The sequence below is a fragment of the Spinacia oleracea genome, chromosome 1, assembly GCF_020520425.1.
Source record: "Spinacia oleracea cultivar Varoflay chromosome 1, BTI_SOV_V1, whole genome shotgun sequence".
NCBI lineage: Eukaryota > Viridiplantae > Streptophyta > Magnoliopsida > Caryophyllales > Amaranthaceae > Spinacia > Spinacia oleracea.
Genome location: NC_079487.1, coordinates 98,195,079 through 98,220,781, shown reverse-complemented (window position 1 = coordinate 98,220,781; position 25,703 = coordinate 98,195,079). Strand labels below are relative to the sequence as shown.

General features: G+C 36.7%; 1 protein-coding gene, 1 long non-coding RNA gene and 1 other non-coding gene across 6 annotated transcripts; 2 read left to right on the top strand and 1 right to left on the bottom strand.

Annotated features, from left to right (window-relative positions):
* Positions 1–2,440: 2,440 nt before the first annotated feature.
* LOC110800508 (elongator complex protein 1) lies at positions 2,441–11,127 on the top strand. Of its 3 annotated transcripts, none has more exons than XM_022005814.2 (6): positions 2,441–2,745; positions 3,481–3,814; positions 4,508–7,565; positions 8,622–8,720; positions 8,869–9,211; positions 9,313–9,567. In XM_022005814.2, exons 1-5 carry the CDS (start codon positions 2,587–2,589, stop codon positions 9,182–9,184), a joined length of 3,966 nt encoding a protein of 1,321 aa, XP_021861506.2. In that variant the 5' UTR covers positions 2,441–2,586; the 3' UTR covers positions 9,185–9,211; positions 9,313–9,567. The 3 variants fall into 3 exon arrangements, with proteins under 3 accessions (XP_021861506.2, XP_021861505.2, XP_056693188.1); XM_022005813.2 differs by lacking the exon at positions 9,313–9,567 and adding an exon at positions 10,648–11,127 and having other exon boundaries at positions 2,442–2,745; XM_056837210.1 differs by lacking the exons at positions 2,441–2,745; positions 9,313–9,567 and adding an exon at positions 10,648–11,127 and having other exon boundaries at positions 3,670–3,810.
* Positions 11,128–11,952: 825 nt separating this feature from the next.
* Positions 11,953–12,024, bottom strand: TRNAC-GCA (transfer RNA cysteine (anticodon GCA)). Its single transcript has one exon. It is a non-coding gene; the product is annotated as a tRNA-Cys (tRNA).
* A 10,824-nt stretch (positions 12,025–22,848) lies between these two features.
* On the top strand, positions 22,849–25,211 carry LOC110800507 (uncharacterized). 2 transcript variants are annotated; one of them, XR_002536671.2, is made up of 4 exons: positions 22,849–23,103; positions 23,208–23,323; positions 23,765–23,884; positions 24,870–25,211. It is a non-coding gene; the product is annotated as an uncharacterized lncRNA (long non-coding RNA). The 2 variants fall into 2 exon arrangements; XR_008926072.1 differs by having other exon boundaries at positions 22,849–23,323.
* The last annotated feature ends 492 nt before the right edge of the window (positions 25,212–25,703 follow it).

Here is a 25,703-nt window from a genome sequence, read left to right as displayed (position 1 = left end):
AGTGCAGCGCATCAGGGCTTCAGTGCAGCGCCTCAGGGTCTGCCTGTGTATTCTCCTGCGACTGCTACTACTGCAGGAGCTACTGAGACAGCAGACAACGGGGCAGCAGTAGAGTCTACAGACAGCACAATAGGCATCGGCAGCAATACAGAAGACTTAGGTAGGGGCAAACGAGCAAAGTTTCCGTCATCTAAGCTTCGAGATTGTGTAACTCACACCATAATACGAAAAAATAGTCCATCTGAAGATCCACCCTTACATTCATCCTCGTCAGGTACCCCTTATCCTATAACATATTTTGTAAATTATGAACGTTTTTCGTCCAAGCACAGGAATTATATTGCAGCTATAACTGATTCGAAGCCACCTAAGAGCTTCAAAGAAGAAATGCGTCATAAGGGGTGGCGAGATGCGATGGCATCTGAAATTGCCGCCCTTGAGGGACAAGGTACATGGGTGTTGGAGGATTTGCCGGAAGGAAAGAAAGCATTAGGAAGCAAATGGGTGTATACTGAGTAACGAGACGAGGATGGGAATCTGATAAGATTGAAGGCTCGATTGGTAGGTCTTGGAAATCATCAGGTAGAAGGCTTGGATTATAATGAGACGTTCGCTCCTGTCGCAAAAATGTCTACAGTACGCACATTTTTAGCAGTCGCTGCGGTCAAAGAATGGGAGGTGCACCAGATGGATGTACATAATGCTTTTCTACATGGTGATCTACAGGAAGAAATATATATGAAAATTCCACCAGGTTTCCATACAAATAATACTACCAAAGTTTGCAGAATGAAGAAATCATTGTATGGTTTGAAACAGGCCCCACGGTGTTGGTTCGAGAAATTGTCCACAGCCTTGAAAGCGTATGGTTTTAAACAATCGTACTCCGACTATTCTTTATTTACACTTTCGAAGGGTGAATTGCAGTTGAATGTGTTAGTATATGTGGATGATATGTTAATTGCAGGAAATAATATCTTTGCGTTGAATAGCTTTAAGGCCTATTTAAGTCAATGTTTCAAGATGAAGGACTTGGGTGCTCTTAAATATTTCCTTGGTTTGGAAGTAGCACGCAACAAAGAGGGATTTTATGTATGTCAACGGAAGTATGCTTTAGATATTATTTCAGAGACTGGACTACTTGGAGCAAAACCTGAAGATTTTCCGATGGAGCAAAATCACAAGTTAGCACTTGCAGATGGGAAGGACCTTGAGGATGGAGAGAAATATAGACGTCTAGTAGGACGTCTCATATACCTAGCCGTGACTAGGCCTGATTTGGCATATTCAGTGCATATTTTGTCTCAATTCATGCAGGCACCGAAAGAGGAGCATTGGGAAGCATCTTTGAGAGTTGTTAGGTACTTGAAAAACTATCCGGGACAAGGTATTCTGTTGAGGACCGATAGTGCATTAAGACTGGAAGGGTGGTGCGACTCAGACTGGGCTAGTTGCCCGTTGACTCGTCGTTCGTTGACTGGATGGTTTGTATTACTTGGTCTTTCTCCCGTGTCTTGGAAAACTAAGAAGCAACATACGGTCTCACGTTCCTCGGCCGAAGCAGAATATCGTTCAATAGCAGCTTTGACTTGTGAGTTGAAATGGATAAAACAGTTACTTCGAGATTTGGGAGTAGCACATAGTCAGAGAATGAGTGTGTTTTGTGATAGTCAGTCAGCCCTTCATATTGCGCAGAATCCAGTATTTCATGAGCGGATGAAACATATTGAGGCAGATTGTCACTTCGTTCGAGATGCGATCAAAGAGGGTATAATAAGCCCTTCATATGTGTCGACAAAGGTGCAATTAGCAGATATTTTCACTAAAACATTAGGAAAGGCGCAGTTTGAGTTTTTTCTTGGCAAGATGGGCATTCGAGATCTTCATGCTCCACCTTGAGGGGGGATGTTGAGATAGAATTATGGAAATAATTCTACTATACATTAGAGTTTTATTAGTATACGAATTCCTAAATACACATTGTATAGGTTTAGGAAATATATTGTAATGAAGGAAAATACAAGAGTTAAGATTATTTCATAATATTTGTCAGTAATTCATAACATCATGTTTACAAGACATAACATTCCTTCCTACATCGTTTGTGACATTGAGTGAACCGCTAAAGTTGATATTGTTCCCTATATCCAAGTCATAGTTGATATCGTTGTTGCTAATTTTTCAATGATAAATTTATTAATATATAATGGTTGATATCAACTCATTATCACTAAGGCGCGTTCTATTCACCTGATTTCAGTTATGTGAACCAAACTTATACTACTTATTAAAACTTATTTTAATTATAAATTATGTTTGGTCAAACCTTTATTTCTCCTAAACTTAAACTTAAACTTATTTAAATTTAATCAAGTTACTTTTTCTAAATAAGTAAAAATACTGTGAATAGAACTATGGTCGTCCGCTAAAATTAACTTTAGCGTCGCGCGCCGTTATGCTTGTGGAGTAAAGCCACTAAACTCAACACCTGAACCCTCGCAAAACCCCTGCAATCCCTGTGCTCAACATTCAGCATTTTCTAGGGTTTTCCGACCCATTTTTTTTTTCCAGTCACTCGTAAAAGAGATGAAGAACCTTAAGCTATCCACGGAGATTTCAGCGAGCTTGGAACTTCAATCGGATGGCGAACAACTCTTGTTTTCCGCCATTGATATTGAGCGAAATCGCTTGTTTTTCGCGTCTTCTTCTAATTTTATCTACTCTACTCAATTCCCTTCTCACCAAGTAATCTCTCTTTCTTATACTTGTTTGAATTTCACCCCTTTAATTTCAATTTGTTTAGTATTGTAGTATTTTCGGCGCTTTTGAAAATTTGAGTGACTGTTTATTTCAATTTGTTTAGTGTTGAACTCCATTTGATTACTAGAATATGGGGGGGGGGGGGGGGGGGAGTTTGAATTTGGTTTGTGTAAAGCATATTAGTGTCTTGCTATTTGAACCTTCTGATTGAATTAATGAATACAAAATTTCAAATTCATTTTCAAATGTTGTACTCTCCCTTGAAAGGAGTAATTGGTGGTAAATTTAATGTTGTTGGGTGTTTGGAAAATGTTCTCACATTTCCGAAAGTAGGAAATTTTGGGAGCTAGTGAGCTACTAAAGATTATGATATTATGTAGGGGATCTTAGTGAAATTGTATCCTATCCTTGTTATTTGGTGTTTGAGAGAATGTGACAATGATTTCCAGGCGGAGAGAGAACTAAAGTGAATAAAAATGGCAATTAGGATTCTAAGCAAGGAGTCGTCTGTGTATGGCTCAAATTCTTGATTTTGTGGGAATCATCTGGAAATTTTGAACTCCCTCCAAGTCGACTAACAAGAAGGTTTTCTAAGAAAAGACTTCCGAAAGTTATGATATTTTTAGCTTGCATGATTAGTATTTAGCTTTTTATTTTTTATTTTTAAATTGTATGTTTCTTCTATAGAAGCTTTCATTGATGTGTGTATGCTATTGTCAGAATGCCAAAGCACAGAGTGGAATTGTTTTGTCAGCAGAAGTTCAGCCACTTGATTTGGAAGTTGATGATATTATCACCTCTTTTGATTATCTCCTGGAGAAGGAGTCACTGATCATTGGGACTTCTAGTGGACTTCTATTGCTGTACATGGTGGATTCTAATGCCACAGAAGTAGTTGGCAGAGTTGATGGTGGTGTGAAATGCATATCTCCTAGCCCAGATGGAGATCTTCTTGCAGTAACCACTGGTCTGGGCCAGCTGTTGGTTATGACTCATGATTGGGATGTGTTGTATGAAACAGCATTCGAGGATCAACCTGAAGATATTGACGTAAGTAAGGACTTCTCCATGATCCCTCATTCTTTAGCTGATAAATTTTGTTTTGTTAGGTGCTACTCGTATAAGTATCCATACAAACGGATGTTACTTCTACCGAACTTCTACTTCATTTAACATATTAGACTTTCTCTCAAGCCATGCAATATTTTTTTTGCCAGAACTTGCTATGGTCAGTTCATTTTAAGTCGCAAAGTTTATTTTTCATCATGTTTCCCAACCTTGCGACATTAGATTTGTTAGTGTAACTGTCGACTCCGAAAAAATAATTGGTTAGTGTTGTTTTAGAGCTCATAAATGATGGTGATTACCTTCATGTTTCCCAACCTTGCGACATTAGATTTTTAGGGCATGCTAAGGCAATGTGAATCCTCTTGGTTGTCACTTGGGTTCTATAAGTCATGGATGCTGAACACCTCTTCTTTAATTTTGGAGGGGATTTGAAGGTTTATCAATGTAAAACTTGTTCTTGGTTAGATTCATACTCCATTAGTGGAAGTAAGGTTAGATTAGGATATGGAAGATCTCAAATGTGAATCACTAGGAAGTTTGACATAAAAAAATCTTGCATAGTCCTTTAGCCTGTCGCTATCTTGGTGTAATTAAAGTCTGCAGTTGGTGTTTGTTGAATCCCTTTTCTGTCTATTTTGCTTAGTTGTTGGTAGTTTCTAAATATCTTAGTCATATGCAGACGAGTTATCAAACTCTCCTAGTTTCACCCGTGGAAATCTCGTTTCTTGGCGAGGTGATGGGAGGTATTTTGCTACATTGAGCAATTTGCAGAATTTGAGGAAGATTAAGGTTTGGGAACGGGATTCTGGTTCGCTGCATTCCTCTTCAGATCCAAAGCCTTTTAGTGCAGATACTTTAGAATGGATGCCTAGTGGAGCTAAAATTGCAACTGTGTACGACAGGAGAAACGAGAATATCTGTCCATCCATAGCCTTTTTTGAGAGAAACGGGTTGGAGAGAAGCTCGTTTAGCATTAATGAACCATCAGATGCTGTAGTTGAGGCTTTGAAGTGGAATTGCAGTTCTGATCTCCTTTGCGTCCTTGTTAGATGTGAGAAATATTACTCTTTGAAGGTTTGGTCCTTTAGCAACAACCACTGGTATTTAAAACAAGAAATCAGATACTCAAGGCAGGAGAGACTGCAGCTAATGTGGGACCCAACAAAGCCACTACAGTTGATCTGTTGGACTTCGACTGGTCAGATTTCTGTCTACAATTTTATATGGCTTACTGCGGTTATGGATAATTCCGTGGCATTAGTTATCGATGACTCCAATATACTTGTAACCCCTCTTTTCCTCTCTTTGATTCCACCACCTATGTTCTCATTCAAACTAAAATTCCCAAGTGCTGTCAGGGAGATGGCATTTTATTCTAGTAACTCAAAGATCCTATTGGCTGCCTATCTGTCAGATGAAAGCTTTTGTGTTGTGGAGCTTCCTGCTCTTTCTTTTTGGGAAGATCTAGAAGGGAAAGAATTTGCTATTGAAGCTTCAGTTTGTGAAACAGCATTAGGATCTCTTTTGCATCTTGAGTGGATAGACTCTCATATACTTCTGGGTGTTTCTCATTTTGGGTTCAATCATGAGAGACGTTTGTCAGAAACAGCATCAGAGACCAAACATTTGGGTTACCATTTGATGGAAATTGGGGCTTTTTGTTCTGAAAATCATGTTCCAGATACAGTTACTTGCTCAAGCTGGAATGTGAAAGTTTCTAACCAAATCTTTCTGGAGAAGCTGGTAATTAGTATCGCTCCTAATATAGCCAAAAATGGTTCGGCTTTTGTCCAGCTTAATGGTGGACATATTTTTGAGTATGTGTCGCAGGCAAGCACCCAATCAGCTTCTTCTCCATACTTTGAGGAATATAATGCAGTGATTCTCTCATCATCTTGCCCTTGGATGACTGTGGCTAATGTAACCACTGGTGCGCAATTGAGGCCTTTGCTATTTGGACTTAATGAGCATGGCGTGCTTCATGTGGATGGAGCAATATTATGCAACAATTGCAGCTCCTTTTCTATTTACTCTAATTCTTCTGATCAGATTGTTACCCACTTGATTCTTACCACAAAGCAAGATTTGCTTTACGTTGTTGACATCGTTGATGTTTTGGATGGGAATGCCCTGGTAAAATATGACAACTTCTTGCACATTGCCAGAAAAAAAAGGGAAGAGGAATGTAGAAATTTTATAAATTTATGGGAAAGAGGTGCTAAAATTATCGGCGTCCTTCACGGAGATGAAGCTGCTGTTATACTTCAGACTATTAGAGGTAACTTGGAATGCATCTGTCCTCGAAAATTGGTCCTGACCTCAATTACTAATGCTCTAGTTCAAAAGCGGTTTAAGGATGCATTACTTATGGTAAGGCGGCATAGAATAGATTTTAATATTGTTGTCGACTACTGTGGTTGGCAAGCCTTCCTCCCATTTGCTTCTGACTTTGTAAGGCAGGTGAACAATTTGAGCTACATTACTGAGTTTGTTTGTGCCATAAAGGATGAAAGCACAACTCTAAAATTGTACAAGAACTACATTTCACTTCCATCTTCTGATGTGAAAGATATTCAAACTGGATTTCTGGGAGTTTTTAATTCTAAGAGCAAGGTTTCTGGTGTCCTATTGGCCATTAGAAGGGCCCTTGAGGAACAGGTACCTGAAAGTCCTGCCAGGGAGCTTTGTATCTTGACCACCCTTGCACGAAGTGATCCTCCATCACTTGAGGAAGCTTTGGCGAGAATAAAGGTTACTAGGGAAATGGAACTTTCAGGTTCTAATGATCAAAGAAGAACATCTTATCCCTCTGCTGAAGAGGCTCTCAAACACCTGTTGTGGTTATCTGATGCCGATGCTGTGTTTGAAGCTGCATTAGGTCTGTATGATTTGAACCTTGCCGCCATTGTAGCATTGAATGCTCAGAGGGACCCAAAGGAATTTCTTCCTTTCCTCCAGGAACTGGAATGTATGCCAACACTTTTGATGCAGTATAGAATAGACATTCGGCTGCGGAGGTACGAGAAGGCTCTTAAGCATATTGTTTCTGCAGGGGAGACCTTTCATTCAGACTGTATGGCTCTTTTGAAAGATCAACCTCAGCTGTTTCCTCTTGGACTTCAGCTATTCACCGACCCTTCAAAGAGAAATCAGGTTTATGAGGCATGGGGTGATCATCTTGTGAATGAGAAATGCTTTGAGGAAGCTGCCATGACATTTTTGTGTTGCTTCAGTCTGGAAAAAGCTCTCAAGGCTTATCGTGATTGTGGTCATTGGAGTGGAGTACTTACTGTTGCTGGTCTTCTTAAATTCGAAAAAGAAGAGGTATTGAAGTTGGCACATGAGCTCTGTGAAGAACTCCAAGCACTTGGTAAACCAGTGGAAGCAGCCAAGATTGCTTTAGAGTATTGTGGGGATGTTAATTCTGCAATCAGCTTACTAATTAGTGCTAGGGAATGGGAGGAGGCGCTGAGGATTGCATTCATGCACAGGAATGATGATCTAATCACAGAAGTGAAAAATGCATCTGCTGAATGTGCGTTCATCTTGGTAAACGAATATGAGGAGGGACTGGAGAAAACTGGGAAGTATCTTACACGCTTCTTGGCTGTCCGTCAACGGAGATTGTTGCTCGCAGCTAAGTTGCGGTCTGAGGAGCATTCCGTTAACGACATTGATGATGATACCATATCAGAAGCTAGCAGTAACTTCAGTGGCATGAGTGCTTATACTACAGGGTACGCTGATTTCTTTATTGAACTTGGCAGATGTGCTTAGCTGTTTTATGATGTTATTAAAAACTTGTCTTGGTTATGGCTTCTTTCTACATGTCTGTGCAATTGTTGATTTTTCAACTTCAAAAAATGTTGGTCTGACACTATCCTTCCTTCAGTTGTTTTCTTTTGGCATTGCTACTTGCTCCTTTTCTCTCGCTTTTTATGTGTGTGGGTGTTTGGGGGGGGGGGGGGGGGGGGGAGATCTTGATATGGGTTGAAGTGTTAACTCATGCATTTAAGCAGCTTTGAGCACATCCATATTCTGCTTATTTCTGCATATGGTGTGAAAATACTTCACTTATACGAAGTATTATTCTTCAAATTAACTTTTATCTACTTTGATAGTTAATATCTATTATTTTCATTCCCGTACCCTGAGATTCAAGATTTTCAGTCACCGGCCTCTCCCTCGCCCACCCCACTAAACAAAGCTTTAACTTATCTTAAAAATAGTTTGTTTTAGCCATTAACTAATGATTAAATAAGGACATTATTAACACCTGAATGGCTCTCTGGAGAAAAGTTCTATTTTCCTCAATGTTTCTAAATCTCAATAACACCTTCAGTACAGTTGTGTATTTTGTATAGCCTCTCTCAAGGTGGGAGCCTTATTAGAGCTATTGGTATGAAGAAGATGTAATCTTATTTTGTAGGCAATTTCACTTACTGCTTCTCTGCTTGCCTAACACGTCAACCAAACTAAAATCCCTCCTCCCCTCTGTGTTTTAAGTTAAGTCATAGTTATGGCTAAAATAGGAAAACAAGAAACGTGGAAAAAAAAATTGTGAAACAAGAGAAGTGGAAAAAAATCGGGAACCTTGTAGGGTTAGTCTAATTTGACGTTCCCAATTGCATTCATTGAGCATAAGCTCCAATTCTTTCATGTTGCAATTTCTTAATTTCAGTGCTAATGCACCATGTGTTGCCATGTCCTTCGTTTGTTTTTGTTATCTGTTTTCGCTTTTGATGAGTCATTTGAGTGTAGTTTTCTTATGGTTTCCAACTTCTCTGGGACAGGACGAGGAGGAGTTCTGCTGGTTCTGTCACTTCCGGTACTTCTAGCAGGGCAAGAGAAAACAGGCGTAAGAAAAATCAAGGAAAGATTCGTGCGGGCAGGTATTCAATATTTTTAAGCTAGAGAATATCCCGTCCTTTTTTGTAATATCTCCTGATATTGCTAGCATCCTAGTTTTTTGATGTAGCCCTCTTCTACTTGTTTTTTCATTACTTGCAATTTTCTTTATCTGAGAACTTTACGATGCAGCCCCGGCGAGGAACTGGCTCTGGTAGATCATCTCAGGGGTATGGCTATTACCTCGGGTGCCAGACGTGAGCTGAAATCTCTGTTGTCTACCCTTTTGATGCTTGGCATGGAAGAAACTGCTAGGAAGCTGCAGCACATTGGTGAAACATTTCAGCTTTCTAATGTGGCAGCTGTCAAGTTGGCTGAGGATGCAACATCTACAGACGTTGTAGATGACCAGACATATGCTTTGGACCGCTATCTAAAGAAAGTGAAAAGTGAAGTATGTGATTCAGAAGCTTTTTCCTGGCGCTCCAAAATATTGATTTTGCCATAACAGGCGAGCATCTGTGCTTACTTTAAGGTATGATCTCATGTGTAGACATGATGGATATACTCAGGTTTCTGAATATGATTTTCCATTTTCCATTTCCCATTATATTTGTTTTATGTGCTTGTTTGCAGATTTGGAACTTGTGCCATTGTGCGTGATCTGTGGCGGAGGGTCAAAAAATACAATTTTTTAAAGATAGGAATTAGGAAGCCACTATTACAAGAGTTTTACACATTTTATTCTGGGTAATGGTTAGTCTAGTTTGTAGAAAGTAGCCAAATAAGTTAAGAGAAGGATAAATTCTGTCTCCTGGATTTTGCAGAAGATTCCTCCACATTATATACTTTGATTCTCATTTCCATGTTATTATCCAACTCTGTTTGATACTTCCTCCATCCCTTAAAGACTTCCCAATTTTAGTTTGTTCCTCAAAGATTGCTTTATTCTTATTTTGGTAACGTGCATACAGTCTAAAAGTGAAAAAAGACTAAGGTATCATCATCCCACATGAAAACTGCTAAGTACTAATAACGTGAGAGTTGGGGAATGGGGAAAACATATAGGGACAGAGGGAGGGTACAACATGCTGAAAAGGTAGTTAAGATGGCAGGTGAACATTGAAAAGCTAACTGCTAGCCGCTTAGCTAACAGTTGGTTGCTTGCCTCACCACAGCAAAATGCATATCTCACATATTAGGCAACCACGATATATAGTGTTGTTAGTTGGTAGTCTAAGGAGGTGGAAGCCTTGTGCTGTTGATTTCTGAGTTGTACAAATTTCCCACTCTTCTGTAAATCTCGTCTCTTATAAGCCTTGTAATGTTCTTGACTGGGGCTTGGATAGCTTCTCTAATGTGGTCGTATAGTATATATTGCATCATCTCCATTGATTTAAGAAACTATGTAGAGAAGTTTTGTCAAGCACATTATGCTTCTTCCCCAAGCTTCCATAAGGACAATAATGGTGTCACCAACGCGGTGTTCTGTGTTTTCCACTTTTCCTAATAAACTTGTCACCTTCTGGTCACTTAGCATCTTTTCTTTGCGTGTGCTTCTTAGTCAAGCACCTATTCCTTTCTATCTGTGATGTCTTACTAGGTCTATGTCTTGACTTCTTTGGGCCATTATTTCAATTTGAATGATAGTTGAAAATTGCGACTTCAATCACTTGCGTGCAAGACTGATATTAAGAAATGGTTTTCAAGTGCAGAATGATATTCTTTTGTAGTGGAAGCTTTGAAGTGCAGAATCATATTCTTTTGTGGATTGACTGTGAAATAGATATACCTAGAGTAAAATCTAGGTGTTTTGTTGATTTGTTCTTTTCTTTTCAGGTTCCTTTCAAATCCTACTGCTTGAGAATCGTTGTACTAAAATATTGCTTCACATCATTAATGCACTCTTTTATGTCAATTACGGAAAGAATATACAATACACTGAAACTTCATTGGCCTTTTGATTTGCAGTTAAAAGTTGGGAATTGTCATTCTTCGAACTGACTGTTTGGCAACCTGGTTGCGGAAGCATCAATATGTAGAAGGCTGGAATCGGCGGTATTCTGTCTGTCCCAAAATCAATTTCCCTGTATTCATCACTCGTAAAATTGTGAGTTGATTTCATAAAACCGACAAGCATTCTGGGACGGAGGAGTATTATTCGTCATGCATTATTATAGGGATGATCGATTAATGAACTTCTTTTGCAAGATAACTACTCCTATGTTACATGATATTTGAGAGGTAATTGTTGTATCAAGCCTGAATCATTGTTCAATGTCGTATATTAGAGATCGGGTTAGAATGTCTCCGAATCATTGTTCTCATCTATTGACACCTTTTACAATATCAATGGAGCTTGTATCTTCTCTAGCGGCTTGGGAGAAAAAACAAGATGGATCTTGTTTGGTTCTTTATTACGTGATCTACAAATATGATAGTTGGATTCTACATTACAGAATAGATAAATGCTTTGATTCTGAAAAGCTAAGAACATGCAACATTTTCCAACTCTTGCTACTGTACGTTGCATGTTCTTAGCTCTTCAGCATCCCTCCCAACGTATAACTGTTAAATTATGGGAGAAATTATATTTGATTGTTTTAACATTTTTCAATAACGAGATATCATATGTAACATGATTTGATGCTCCCGTAGCTACAATCCAAATTAAATTATTTTTGTTACCTTTTAATGTAGATTTAGGATTTAATATTTGCGATAGTTGATGCACTTGGGTAGTGGAGACCCCTGCAAGTGCAACGCCATCAGACGCACCACTCGTATGCTGCTGCTCTTGTGAAGACTGCCCTATCTACCTTATGAGCTCTCACCGTAGCATTTGTCCCTGCCGTACTGCTGCTGCCTGAACTACCACCATTGCTACAGGCCTACAGCCTCTGTGTCCACCCTTGGTGCCAGCACGCCCAGGCCCGAGGGCCGAGGCCACCTCAACTGTTATAGGATCCCACCACTTCGGAAATCCAACCAATTGATAAGACTCATATCCATCCATTCGTAACTTGCAATTTCTTGTAGGATTTATTTGTAGAACAAACACAATAAAATCATAATTACCCGAAGCAGTATCAGAAGTGAATGCAGCAACGTAACCAGTGAAGAGCTGCGGTGAAGCACCAAGACAACAGCGCAAATCCGACAAAATCAACTCCAGCAAAATGGGCGGCAACTTAAGACTACAAACAACAGGCATAAACGAGAAATTCGTAAGAAATTTACTACGGGTAAAATAAAAAAATGTAAAAATAATTTTAAAGGGCCCAACCGGGTTCGAACCGGTGACCTCTTGATCTGCAGTCAAATGCTCTACCACTGAGCTATGGACCCCTACGATGACAATTTTACGAAGCTAACGTATAGATACTTCTTCTGTTTCACAAATATCGTACCATGTTGACTTTTACACTATTCACAATGTGTCTTTAACCATTTTTGTAATATATACGTAAAAAAAATAGTAATTATGTAGGATCTTATTAGATTCATATCGCTATATATAATTTCTACTTATACATAATTCGAGAGATAACGAGTTAAAGTCATGTATTGGAAAGTGTGAAATAAACATGGTGCAATATTTCCGTAAAGGAGAAAGTATAAACTTTTGAATAAGACGAAGTTGAAAATCATTTACTCTTGTTCCTAATTATTTGTCTTGTTTTTCTAATCGGGTGTCTCCTTTTACTTGTCTTGTTTATATTACCAATATACCCTTTAACTTTATACTAATTAGTTGTTGGGCCGCGCGCGGTCCCCCAAGATATTGGAATCCATTAGCAAAAATAATAGAGTAAATATGTTGAATGATTAGACGAGAAGTAAATTATTTACCAAATGTTAAGTAAATATGTTATGGTTTCTAATAATACCTTGCAAATGAAATAGTCCGATATTTCATTTATAAATATATAATTTACGCATACAAAGATAAATAAATTATTGAAAAGAACGTAAGAGGGAAAAAAAGGATAAAAGACAGGTCATCAGATAGAAGGTGAAAGAAAGAAAAAAGAAGAAATAAAATAAAAGGAAATGTTGATGGTAGGATTTGAATCTTAGACCAAAGGAAACAAACATTTAGAGCTTAAAAAGGGAAGGTTTGAAAATTTTGCTCCTTATAAATAGTGAATTTCAAGGAATCCTCACTCATATAAGCATAATATGTCGTAGGTGGGATTAATAAAAGAAAATCGGTCAAATGTTGGATTAATATTACCAAATTTTCCTACAACTTATAGTACCCTGTAGAAATTGTCCATTACAACCTTCAATTCCGGTACTATAAATTGTCCATTACTTTAAAGAAAATATATTTGAAGTTTTGAAAATTAATAATTATTCTGCTTTTAATCAATTATTAAGCAGCTTTTTAAATCAATAAATAATAACCCTTTAATTGAATGTAACTATGTTATGTGAAGGGTATTTTAGACTATTTCAAGGGGACACTAAAAGTGGATTTACTATATTAACCTCAACTCTTCACTTATATAATAGAGATTTATCCTATGTTCTTTTATTCCTTTACATTTTATCTATAACCATCATTAATGAGCAAAAATCATACTTACATCTACAAAAAAAAAAAAAAAAAAGAAGATTGAATCAAATAAAACCTTATTTTAAACAAAGCTACAATCTTGAATACTTTCTCTGCTTTCTTTTAGTAGCAACGTTTTTATTTTGGCTATTTCTTTTTAGTTAAAACTTTTCTATTTTTGACAACTTTACTACCTTGACGTTAACAAACTACTCTCATCAATATTGAAGAACCCACCTTTTCCCCTAGTTATATCTAAAAATGGGGGGCATAAATGTAATTTACTTCCACTTATCCACTTTATTGTGAAAATTGAGGTGAATAGTAAAGGTTGAGCGCAACTAAACGTAGTAGAGGAAGTATCAAACTTCTTTATACCCTATTCCACATTTTTGCAATTTTACAACCTTCTTTAATGAGGGGGTCTATAGATATATTATGGTCGTGAAGATGATTTTCGTCTGATTCGATCATTTCATTGCAACCCAAGAATTGACCTACTTTTTGAACCGACGTAAATTTTACAAAAGAAACATCTTACAAAAATTAACTAAAAAAAAATCCACCATAGGGGCACTCAGACCACTTACTACACCCATAATATTCATTTTTATGGAAATTAACAACAAAAGCAAGACTAAATAGAGAAAAGAGTTGAAATTAAAAAACTTGGATATTTTTTGCCTATCTAACCCTAATTCTTGTAATCTAGAGAGAGGAGAGGAGGAAGAGATAGGTGAACCAACGACTTGAAAGATTCCTCAGTGACATTCATTCCACTCATTTAAAAAAAAATCCAAGAATTTCTAGGGGCACTAGCACAAGCAAAAATGGTAGAAAAGTCTACTGTTTGAAAGAGAGTAAAACAACCCGAAATCCTCATTTATATTCCCTGCTTTCTCCAACCTCAATTGAAAACAATACGTACTTTATTTTACCTAAAGTCTTAATTGTAAATGTGTACTTAGATGTCAAGGTGTAGGCTATGTTTGGTTCACTTAATTTGCACTTAATTATTTGCACAACGGTCCACAACCGGAACAAACTGAACTAGAACCAGAATCAAAGAAGAAATTGTGGACCGAAGATCGGACCGAAAAAATTCAAGTATGGACCGGATCGAACCGGTTTTTTCCGGTCCGGTACGGGTTTAGACCGGATTGGATCAAAATTATTGAATATGCCTCTATACAATTTTTTAGGTTATTTATTTCCAAACAAAATACAGTTAGAAATATTTCGAACATTAATTCTCTAGTTTTAAGGGAGTATAGATGGATATAAAAGGCTAAACAATAGTAAAACAAAAGAAAAATAACACATGATATTAGCGCATTTTTATTTAATACAAATCGGGTAAACCGGTCCGGACTGGAAAATTCCAGTTTTGGACTGGATCGAAAACCCTGAAAGCAAAATATAAAGGATCAAAGGCCGGAAAGAAATCAATCGGTCCGGTCTAAAACCTGTATGGTTCCTGTCTATTTTCCTGTCATAACTGGTTATTGAACACCACTACAACTGGGTATATGACAATAATGAAGTCAACTCTACAAGTGGTTATATCTTCACCTTAGGCGATGAAGTTATATCTTGGAAAACTTGCAGGCAATCTTTTACTTCTATATCTACTATGGAATATGAATTTGTTTTTTTTTAATTGGCATGTCATGGGGACGAATGGTTGAGGAATGTGCTTGTGGATATTCCATAGTGGGGGAAGCTAACTCCTTCGGTTGTACTTCATTGTGATTTTCAAGCTGTAATTAATGTTGCACACAACCATACATACAATGGGAAGAAAGACACATTCGTTTAGGCATAAGGCTACCAAAGAATTTTTATCAAAAGTGATGTTATTAGACTATGTAAAGTCTATCACTTATCCATTAACGAATTAAAAGCCTATGTAGAAAAACCGTTTTGAAAACATTGAAGGAGATGAACTTGAGGCCCAATGGATGAATTGTAAGTAATGAACTTCTACTCCTTTTGAGTTCAAAGGGGAACATTATGTAACAATTCGGAAGCAAAAAATTATTATTGGTCCATTCCGAAATGTTTATTATATGCTTGGTACTATTGGAAAGAGGATGAGCATACGTCTCTTAATGGACCCTTATCCATATTTTGGGGTATATGATGTAGCTCATATTTGAAAATATTCACCTACTTATTTGTGAAAGTGTGACCGCTTCCTATGAGAATTTCATGGGCTATTCTGTAGAACACCTATGAGCATCCAGGTCGGACGTAAGGCAGAGTATCGGAATATCACATATATTCAACTGTGTGCTTTGTGTGATGAATTTCTAACTCCCTGTCAAGTTCAATACAAAAGTCACTTGGTAGGTAAGAGATAATAGCTCAAATTTCACCAAGTTTTAATTCAAGTCGCAAGACATTGACACCAGTACAATTGTATTTTTTTGGCCCAAAAACGATTTCTTTCTTTTCCCGTCTTCGAACCCTTGGGGGATATTGTTGGAACTTGAAAGTTCTAAGCTATACCAAAGAAAGCCATCTTCAAAATAAAAATAGAAACAAAAAGTGAGAAAAGTTGTTTGTCTCGCGTAGAAAGAAAACAAAACCCAATTTCTTTCTCGAACCCGCGGGGATTGATGGAAATTTTTGTTGAGAAAATATAAGAAATTAGTAAAAATTGAATTAGTGAGAGTTGTCCCACATTGATAAAAACAGTAGAATATCAATTGGCTCCCTTTTGGATAGCTCAATGTTACGAGAATCTTATAGTTGTTGCAACATTTATTTTTTGATCGTTGGAAATTGATATAGTCTTGATGCTTCCATTATTCTCTCCTTGTAACTCCGTTGTTTGACTGTTGCGATTGGTTATATTAATCTCCCGATCTAATCAGCCAAAAATACAATACACATAAATCAAAAATCAAACACATGTTTCCTTTTACAATACTATTTATTTTGGTCAAATATATATTGTGACTCTATTAGGGTTTGTGAGTGCACATAAGTTCCAGAACCGTGGTTATCCTGGTTGGCGAACTCTTGATGTCTATTGCACCGGGGTAGCTCGAAATCTTCTTTTAGGTCAGTGGATCAACACGACACATCAATTGCTTATTTGGTTATCGCGAAATCGAGATAAGTTTATTCTAATTTTTTTTTAACACCAAACATACTGTAAAATTAAGAATTTTAAAGAATGAAATTTTTGGTTTGTAGTCGTACTAATAAAGCCCGTGATTAGACGTGCATATGATTCATACTAATTAAGGCAATGATTAATTTTATGATTACACCAAATTTTTGAAGAATTTTGGTAACTTTTTAATTGAATAAATTGGACATTTGAATTCCATATCATATATCTTTGTAAGAGATTGTCTTGTAATTACGATTTCGAGTCTTCTAAGCTGAAGGATGATCTTACTGAAAATAACCATGCAATCGACTCCTTTGAGTAGACACCATGAAATGAAGGTTAGTGATTGCATCTATATACTACCTAGTATCACATAAAACATAATCATGCAATTGGCTCAAATTTTACCCACCTCTCAAATGGCACCCTTAAATTTGGGATTTAATTATGTTATCCAAATTTCCTAATATATTGTGCATGTTGCTTGTAGTTTATTTGTCATTTCTAATTTTCTATTTGTTTAAACAACAGATAAGATGCACGGAAAAGAAAAAATTTATTAAGCAGTTGCATATGGAGCATGAGTTTTTAATATGAAGAATGTCATGGAACCCGACTTGATGTAGGTAATGTTTGACAATTACCAGAGCTACTGTCAACAATGTTGCTAAAATCGTGATTTGAATTGTAGAATCTTACGATTTTACGATTCAAATATAGGTAAAAGATTTAAATTGCAAGTAATATCGCAATCTCATAGAATCACAAATATAATTTGTAGAATCGGATACAATCGTAAAGTTGAACGTAAAATTGTACGATTTTACTGATTCTACCCAATTATACAAAAAATGTCTATACAAGCATTTTAGAAGATTTATAAAAACATGGGCTAAGCCTATTAAATTAATTCTCTTATTTCTTATAACTTAACACACCAAAGAACCATAAAAAGTACCCATTGGAAATATCTATGTATTCTTGATACTTTTGAAATCACACGTTCTCACTCCCTCGACAATCAATATTCTTAACTGTAAAAATTGATATCTTATACTATTCATATAACCTATATCTCGGTGAAATTATATTTCTTAGCTTTTTAAGTAGCTTTTTTAATTATCAAAGACGTTTTGAAGAAGAAAATTTCAATTATCAATGATGTTTAAATAAGAAGAAAAATGTCAACTCCTTGCTGTATAATAATTTTGATTACCGTCTTAAAGATAAATGAAACTGATAGTTGTTATTTTTTAGTTTGAGGGGAAGATTATAGTTTATTAGAGAGGAAAAATTTATAAGCCAAATATTAAGGTGAAGTTAAGCAAACATACATCTGCATGTAGGGATGTCAGTGGGGCGGGTTTTGAGGGAGACCCGCCCCGCATCCGCCCCAAGTAGGCGGGGATGGTGGTAGGTTTGGCGGATGATAGGGGCAGAGATGAGTATAAAAATCGTACCCGCCATGGGTTATGTGGCGGGTGTGGATTTTGTGTTGAACCCGCCCCATATCCCCGCTCGCCCCGCCCCATCCCCATCCGCCCCGCCTCATCCCCACTCGCCCCGCTTCATACCCACCATGGGTGATGGGGTGAGTGTGGATTTATTTGCATGTCTATGTGATAATATGAATTTAGGTGATATTTTTAAGTTTTTTGTTTCGAATTTTTTCCATGATGACGGAGATTTTTTCGATTATACATGTTACTTTAGTCATAAGGTATTTGTTTTTTCTAAAGTTAACTTTCATTACTCCATATATATGGAAAATTGGCAAATATTTGCTAAATAATAAAAATTAGGCGGGTATGGGGCGGGGATAAGAAGGGATGGATACCCAGTTGGGTGGTGAGGCGGGGGGCGGGGATGGATTTTAGTTTGTACCCGTTGAGGCGAGGATGGGGATGCAAATTTAGGTGGGGATGAGGATGGAGGGACATACACCCGAATCCGCCCCGCCCCATTGACATCCCTATCTGACATCCCTGTCGCAATTTTAATAACATATATTGACTGTCGGGGTGAATTACTACATTGTGTGTGTGTGTGTGTGTGTGTGTGTGTGTGTGTGTGTGTGTGCGCGCGCGCGCGTGCGTGTGTGCGCGTGTGTGCGCGTGTGGGCGTGTTCGGGTGGGCGCGCGTGTGTGTGTGTGTGTGTGTGTGTGTGTGTGTGTGAAACAATGGGTTTTGAAGGCTCTTTCGTAGTAGTGGAATATCTATCTTGCTCTTGAGAATATTTGGGCTCAAAATACATTCACACAAGTAAGTTAACTGACTTCGGGGGTGTTCCGAAGGAAGTCCCTCCGATGCCCAAGTAAGTACTAGGTTCGTGTAACGCCCCGACTTTTCGGTACCTTAATTATCGGTAACATATCACAGTTAGCTCATCATTAGCAGCGGAATTAGGCATAAATTAATCTTAGGACCTGTGGTTATGGGCCCACAAATAAAATAATCCTCAAATAACATTCTTTTAAATAATACAATGATGAGTTAAAAAGTGATACCGCAAGTGCACGGTGTCTGTTGTTAGCAGATACTTAGCAAATACGGGTCGATCCCACAGGGAGACAAGTTCTATTAGTTTTTGCCCAATTATACGAACTATTTCAATAACGAAAGTTGATTTTGAGTATTAACTAGTAAAACTAAAGCAATAATAAATATGCGTAACTTATCAATGAATTAAAGGTCTAGGGCGTCTGTTCGGTTCACCATGCTTATACCAATCCAAGAACACAAATCAATTCGGAAATGAATAAACTAAGCCGAGTAATTAAAGTACATGTTAATCCTACGGTCGGGTCTTAACACTTTCAATCCAACATATGCAGTACGGTCGCTAACATAATCAGAATTGCCAATTGCACCAACCCTCTAAGAATATGATCTTTCAATTCTAATTCCTATTAGCTAGATAATCAATCCACGATATTGGCCAATTACATGAATCAACAATTAAAACAAATCAATTGGAATTACTCAAGCAATAATCTATAAACTAACAAACTATAATGCATAACAATCATGGTATAACATGGCTTCCCTTACTTAGCCCTAGAATATAACTACTCGCTCATAATTGAATTAACAAGCATGAAATAAATAATAAAAAAGAGATTCATAATCAAAGGACAAATTAATCTAAGAAACGAAAATAATAAGAAAGAATTAAAGCAAAAGAGATTATGAAAGAATACCTTTGATTGATGAATTGAATTAATGGAAAGCTAGGGTTCAACAATGGAAAAGGGAAGAATATAAAAGAATGACGTGAAAAGCGTTCTATAAGAATCGTAAGGGAATTAAAATATTAGGAAAATAAAAGCATAAGGGAAAATAAATTAATTCCCTTGAAGTATTTATATGCTTCCTAAATTCTAAACAAAATAGGAAATAATAATAATTGCATAAGTTATCATTTAACTGAACGGTCACGAGAAGCGACGCAACGAACCGCGCGGAAGTCAATTTGGGCGGAGAAACCAGCGGCCCCGCTGGTTGGTCGCTAGTTTTCGCGCCCAAGGAGAAAGTTGGGCCTGCGTTGTGAGCCGTGGGCGAATCGGATAGTCGAGCCATCGTGTTTATGTCATAACACTTGTTCTACAATTCCTATAAGGACGTGTGACCTGTCGTTGGAAAGCTCTTGAAGCCTACTTTCTAGCCAATCAAAATCGTCTCATTCCGACATATAGAACTTGAGATATCATCAAAAGAGTGAACGCTTGTCTGTTTTGATGCTTAGAAAAGTAGCGTTTAGCCTCGTTATTGACTCAAAATTATCCCTAGAGACATGCAATGATCCTCGAGTCAACATTCCATCCGTTCATCATCCAATCAACTCATAACACTCCGAAAGCATCCAAATGACCGTAAAATCACCTGAAACATTAAGAAAACACAAACGGGGCGTAATAGAGTACGAGAACGATAACTTATGCAAATGTGATCCTAAATGCAACTAAAATGATATAAATGCCTAATAATGCAACCTAAATGCACCTAAAATACCCTATACAAATATGACTCATCATACAATATTCCCAAAATAAATATAATTCAATATTCTCCTAGTCACCTTGATAACAGAATTCCATAATAAATAATCTCTTATTTCGATATCTCCAAAATAAAATATCAACTCCAGTAATAACTTTTCTCTTGAGAAACTCCAGCTCTTTAATCAACCTGTACCTCATCATAAAAATAGAAAACGGGAAAAACACATAAAAATCCAAAAATGAGTGGAAAACTCAGTAATATTACTCCAACCCGTCAAAACGATTTTATTTTCAAAATCATTTGGCACATATCAATCATTAGCATTTATTGTTCGAAAATAACTTAATCTCGTTATCGTGAAAACATGTGTCGGCAAGGAATCATTTCCTGTATAGCTCATTGGCAAGTACAGGCTTTGGCGGGATTTTTCTTTCATCATTCAGGAGGGACTGGTTCCCTTTTAACTTTGACTTTGACTTTGACTTTAACTTGCCTCCACCTGTAACTCGCCCATTTACTAGTTCAATTCACTTTTCCATACTGACAAAAGCAACGTCGTATTTCTTTAAAATAGCTTTATAAATATCATAATTATTTCCGAACAACGTCTTTAACATCATAAAATAATAACATATCATATTATCATAATGATACTCATAAACATTAAATCATACATCATGTCATTTACACATAAATCACATAATAATCACATAGTCACACATAATACACATACGGACATATAAAGCTTAAATACTGGATATAATAGTTATCTCATTTGTGAAACCATTCGGCTTAATCCTTAAATATCTCATAGTACAAATCATATAGTCCTCATTGGTTGAATCCAAATTGTACTCTAGCTTGATAATTTCTCCATAATTAACCATGACAAACTTAAAATTAGTCACGTACGAATTACTACTCACTAACCCAAATAATTCTCAAACTTAAAACCAAGTTATAAGAATAATTACAAAGCTTCCTAAAGCTCACAATTGTATTTCTCTTTAATTACAAACTCACGATCCCCTTGCCCACTTTTAGTGAGTGAGAAGCTCAATCAATCCTTGCTCCATAATAGATTCAAGGCCCACTCAAAGAACATCCTTTTTACTTTTGGGTTATATTTAAATGAAATAAAAATGGGGAAGGAGTAGAACAAAGCAACGGAAAGACAAAGCAGCACCATCATCTTAACGATGGTCGGCCGCATAGAAGGGAGGCCAAGAAGGTGGCTGGGTGGCGGAAACAAAGTTAACCGACATCAGGTGGTGGCGCGGTGTCCAGGAGGGTGGCTCCACGGTAGTCGAATGAAGGAGAGAGAAAATGAGTAGTCAAAATTATTGGGGTAAAAAGCTTCAAGCTTTAACAATGGTGTTTTTAATTTAATTACTCAAATTAAAACTGAATTTGTAAGCTTGAAGATAACTAAAAATTACCAAACTATTTATAGGAATTATTGACATTTATGAGTCATAGAAGAAGAGGAAGAAATTGGACAATTGTCAATTCAAATTGACAAGGTTTTGCCACGCATAAGAGGAAGAAAAATGTGGTTTGCAATGTACTTAGACTGATTTGTGAGACAAAGAGAAGTCAAAAGTTTGGTGGCAAAATCCTCCATTAACACGTATGAGGAGGAAGAAGAAAACAAGCTTTGTAAGAAGTCCATGAACTTGGAAAAATGTCAGGAAGTAAGTAAGAGAATGCAAAATAATTGATGGCCCAATTTTACAATTACACAAAAAGAGGAAAAGAAAATGGGTCTTCCAAAATAAACAAAATCATATATGACAAAATGAATTGGGCTCAAAAGAAATGTATTATGTCACAAATAAAAAAAAAGTAGACATAATAAGATGATTAAAATTGATGGGAAAAATTAAGGACGTAATTACGAATAATCATAATTACAAAATAATAAAACAAGCTTAAAAATACGGGGTGTTACAGTTCGAGAGTAGAGAAAGTTCTCTTTGTTAGGTGTGTGTGAAGGCAATAAATGAGCGTACCTTGATAAATGCACTAGGGCGATATATTTATAGTGTTTGTGTTATAAATGCAGCTGAGCTTATTACAAATGGGCGTGAACCTCTTTTAAGAGGTGTAAAACCTTTAGAGAGTGTTGGGTTATGTTGTATTTTAGCCAAGTTGGGTTATCAAATCCGAAATATCCGAAATTGTACGTTGATTATAAGTTCATTTTTGTGGCATGAAAGCACAATAAATTAATAAATACGACAAGTTCTTATACTCACAGGGTGTTAGGATACCATCGGTGCCAATATTTCAAATTTCCAGCCACACTGAGCGCGACGCATGCAGTCAGCTACTATATCCTAACACTTATAAAGCTTTGAACTTTATTTACTATTCACTCAATAGTGATTTTCCAATTTTACCCCCAATTTTGTGCTTTGTTTTTGTTTTTGTCTTATTCTTAATAATAGTGCATGGACCCTCTTAGCCTCAAAATCTTTGCCAATGTCACAGTCTCCTTTGCTTTGAGATTTTCCTCCCCCGTTCATTTGAGCCTTCTTTCTCTTTAGTCTTTACTTTCCTCCCCAGTCCCCCTTCCATTAGAGCCATGCCCCTGATCTCTCCTCCGCCCTTAACTTTGTATAATGTTGTTCGTGTTTTCTCTCTCCTCTATCTCTCTCTCAACATCATGACTCTCCCTAACTATGCTAATATTTTTTGTTGTTGATTCACATTTCTCGAGTTCGAGAGTGAAGTTAGGGTCTGATTTTGATTTATTTATTTTTTTTTTGAAAATTTGATATCTCCCCAGCTATTTGTACTCATCTCCTTCTGTTGATTGTATTTGTTTTCATTTTTTTGCAGAAAAATCTCATAAAATCGATTTTGGCCTTGGGGTCGGCAATTCCCGACAACAATCTGGTGAAGCAGCGACTGGCATTAGCGGCGCCATAGCTAGATTCTTGTTCCTCTTCTTAAATGTAAGTATATTCTTTTGACAAACCTTATATCTCAATTAAATTTCAATTATATTAGGGACTTAAGGTTGGATAATATATTCTGTGAATTGGAGTTTTTTTTTTTTGTTTAGTTTTACATTTACACCTATATTTTCAAGAATGATGGGTACCAATATTCTGAAATCAATGTCATATTGTGTTTGAATATTGGAATCAATAGAGTATAATAATCTATTGGAAGTTCAATATATGGAGTATCATTTTTAGCCTAAAATAAAGTATTGGTGTATCCATAACAATGTTCAAGTGTTGCTAATCCAACAACAAAACGTAAGGTAAATTAGTAGTCAGTAACATAGTCCACGGGGTTTAGATTGGTTAAGATTTAGATTTTGGTACGTTTAGTGATTACGCATTTTGTATTGGTCGAAGATTATGTGATAATCTAATTTGTCTATTCAGGCTCGCCAGACTTACATAGTGGGCAGCACAAGCCAAGGAATTGAGTATGAAAGGACATGTGCACAACATGCAGATGAAAGCAGCTCATAAAAAAGCTCATGAATCCATATTTCGTCAGAGGTTTGTTGTTTGAATGGAACCATTTTTCACCTAGGCTTCGTTTGGTAGAGTGTAAAACGTTTTCAATGTAAAATGATTTTCCATGGAAAACATTTTTCAAGGGAAAACAAAACTTCAAACTAGTTTTCCTTTGTTTGGTAACTTAAAGGAAAATGGGAGAAGATGGTGAATATTGAGGGGAAGAAAGGAGAGGGAGGTAAGGAGGAATGAAGGAAAAGTGGTTTCCCTCCATTTCAAATGGAAAAGAGTTTTCCACCTTTGAGGGAGTCATGGAAAATTATTTTCCATCCCTTACCCTACCAAACAACGTAAAATGATTGAAAAGGGGAAAATCGTTTTCCATGAAAACGTTTTACGCCCTACCAAACGGAGCCCTAATCTAGCACTGAAGTTGTTTTTGTGAATGTATTCGGTGGTGGAAGATATCACGCAGTAATTGGTTAAAATTGCAGCGGTCACTTGGCTATGACATAACTATTTAAAAGAAACTTCGTATGAAGGGTATATCTTGTATAAATATGGTTTCACTTACTGGAAAAAAGTTTGCAGTTGCTTGCAAGTTGGTCTTCACTTCATCATTAACAAATGCCAAACAGGGGAAATGTCTTCCCAGTTCCTCTCTTTCAAATTATGTTTTGTGTTTATGTCATCGTATAACTCACTATAATAAGATATTACTCTTTAGTGTTAATAATATCCATCACAATTCACAAGTTCTAATTTATTAGTGTATCTGTTTATGAATAATCCAAATTTTGATATTACTTGTGTGATAATATCATCATATAACTCACTATAATAAAATATTTACTTTTTTGTGTTAATGTCATCTTATAACTCAAAGGGTGTTAATTCATCTCATTGTTCATGGCTTCATGTGCTTTTAAGTTTCAGATTGCACCTTCACGTATAAGCTTCACTTTGCTAATTGACTTTCTTTGTTGAGCTAATGAGGTTAAACTTGATTAAACTTTGTTTCCATCAGAAATTTGCCTCCTTCGGCTATGGATACATCCTACAATTTTGATGCAGTGGCTGCAAGTTATTGTGGAGCAGGTTCGTGATGGTAGCACAATGCGAGTCTACTTGCTCCCTGAGTTTCAGTATTCAGTATGTTCAGGTTTTTGTGGCTGCAATCCAAGTTCATATGCTAGCAAACAAGTCTGATATTATAGGTTTGCTTGATAGAGATGATACTTGTGCAAAACAAGTAGCAAGCATCTCAATAGAAAAGGAACGTTTAGAAGCTTGTCTAATATATGCAAATACGACTTTATCATGACATTTCTCATTTATCATCTTTATTTCATTAACCAAAACATCATAAGTGTCCGCATTTTACCGAGATTTTTTACAAGATAATTTTTTATACCTTGGGAGAGCGCACGGTCCAACAACTAGTTCTTTTAAAAGATTAAAAGTGATTGTAAATTTCCTAAAACAACGAAGGATACGAAGTGAAAGAGAGGTGGGCACATTCCTGCAGTTGTTAAAATACATGCTACAACGCTCAATTTGCCGAATAAATCAATCGAGATCAATGCAATTCCCGATAAATTAACTTGTGGGGCAGATCCTTTCGTCATGGTTTCTGGTTCGTCGATATGGATTCCGTAGGATACAAAGATTGTAGTCGATCCTCGTTTTATACTACCGTCAAAAGATATGGCACCATAATTGTAGTAAACAAACCATGGTAATATGTTTATGTGCAATGTGATCTTTCTCTCATGATGAAATAAATCATGCAATTGACTCTTTTGAGATAGAGACTCCATTTTATTTTGGCTCTCTATGTTCTCAATTGAATGTTCAGTAA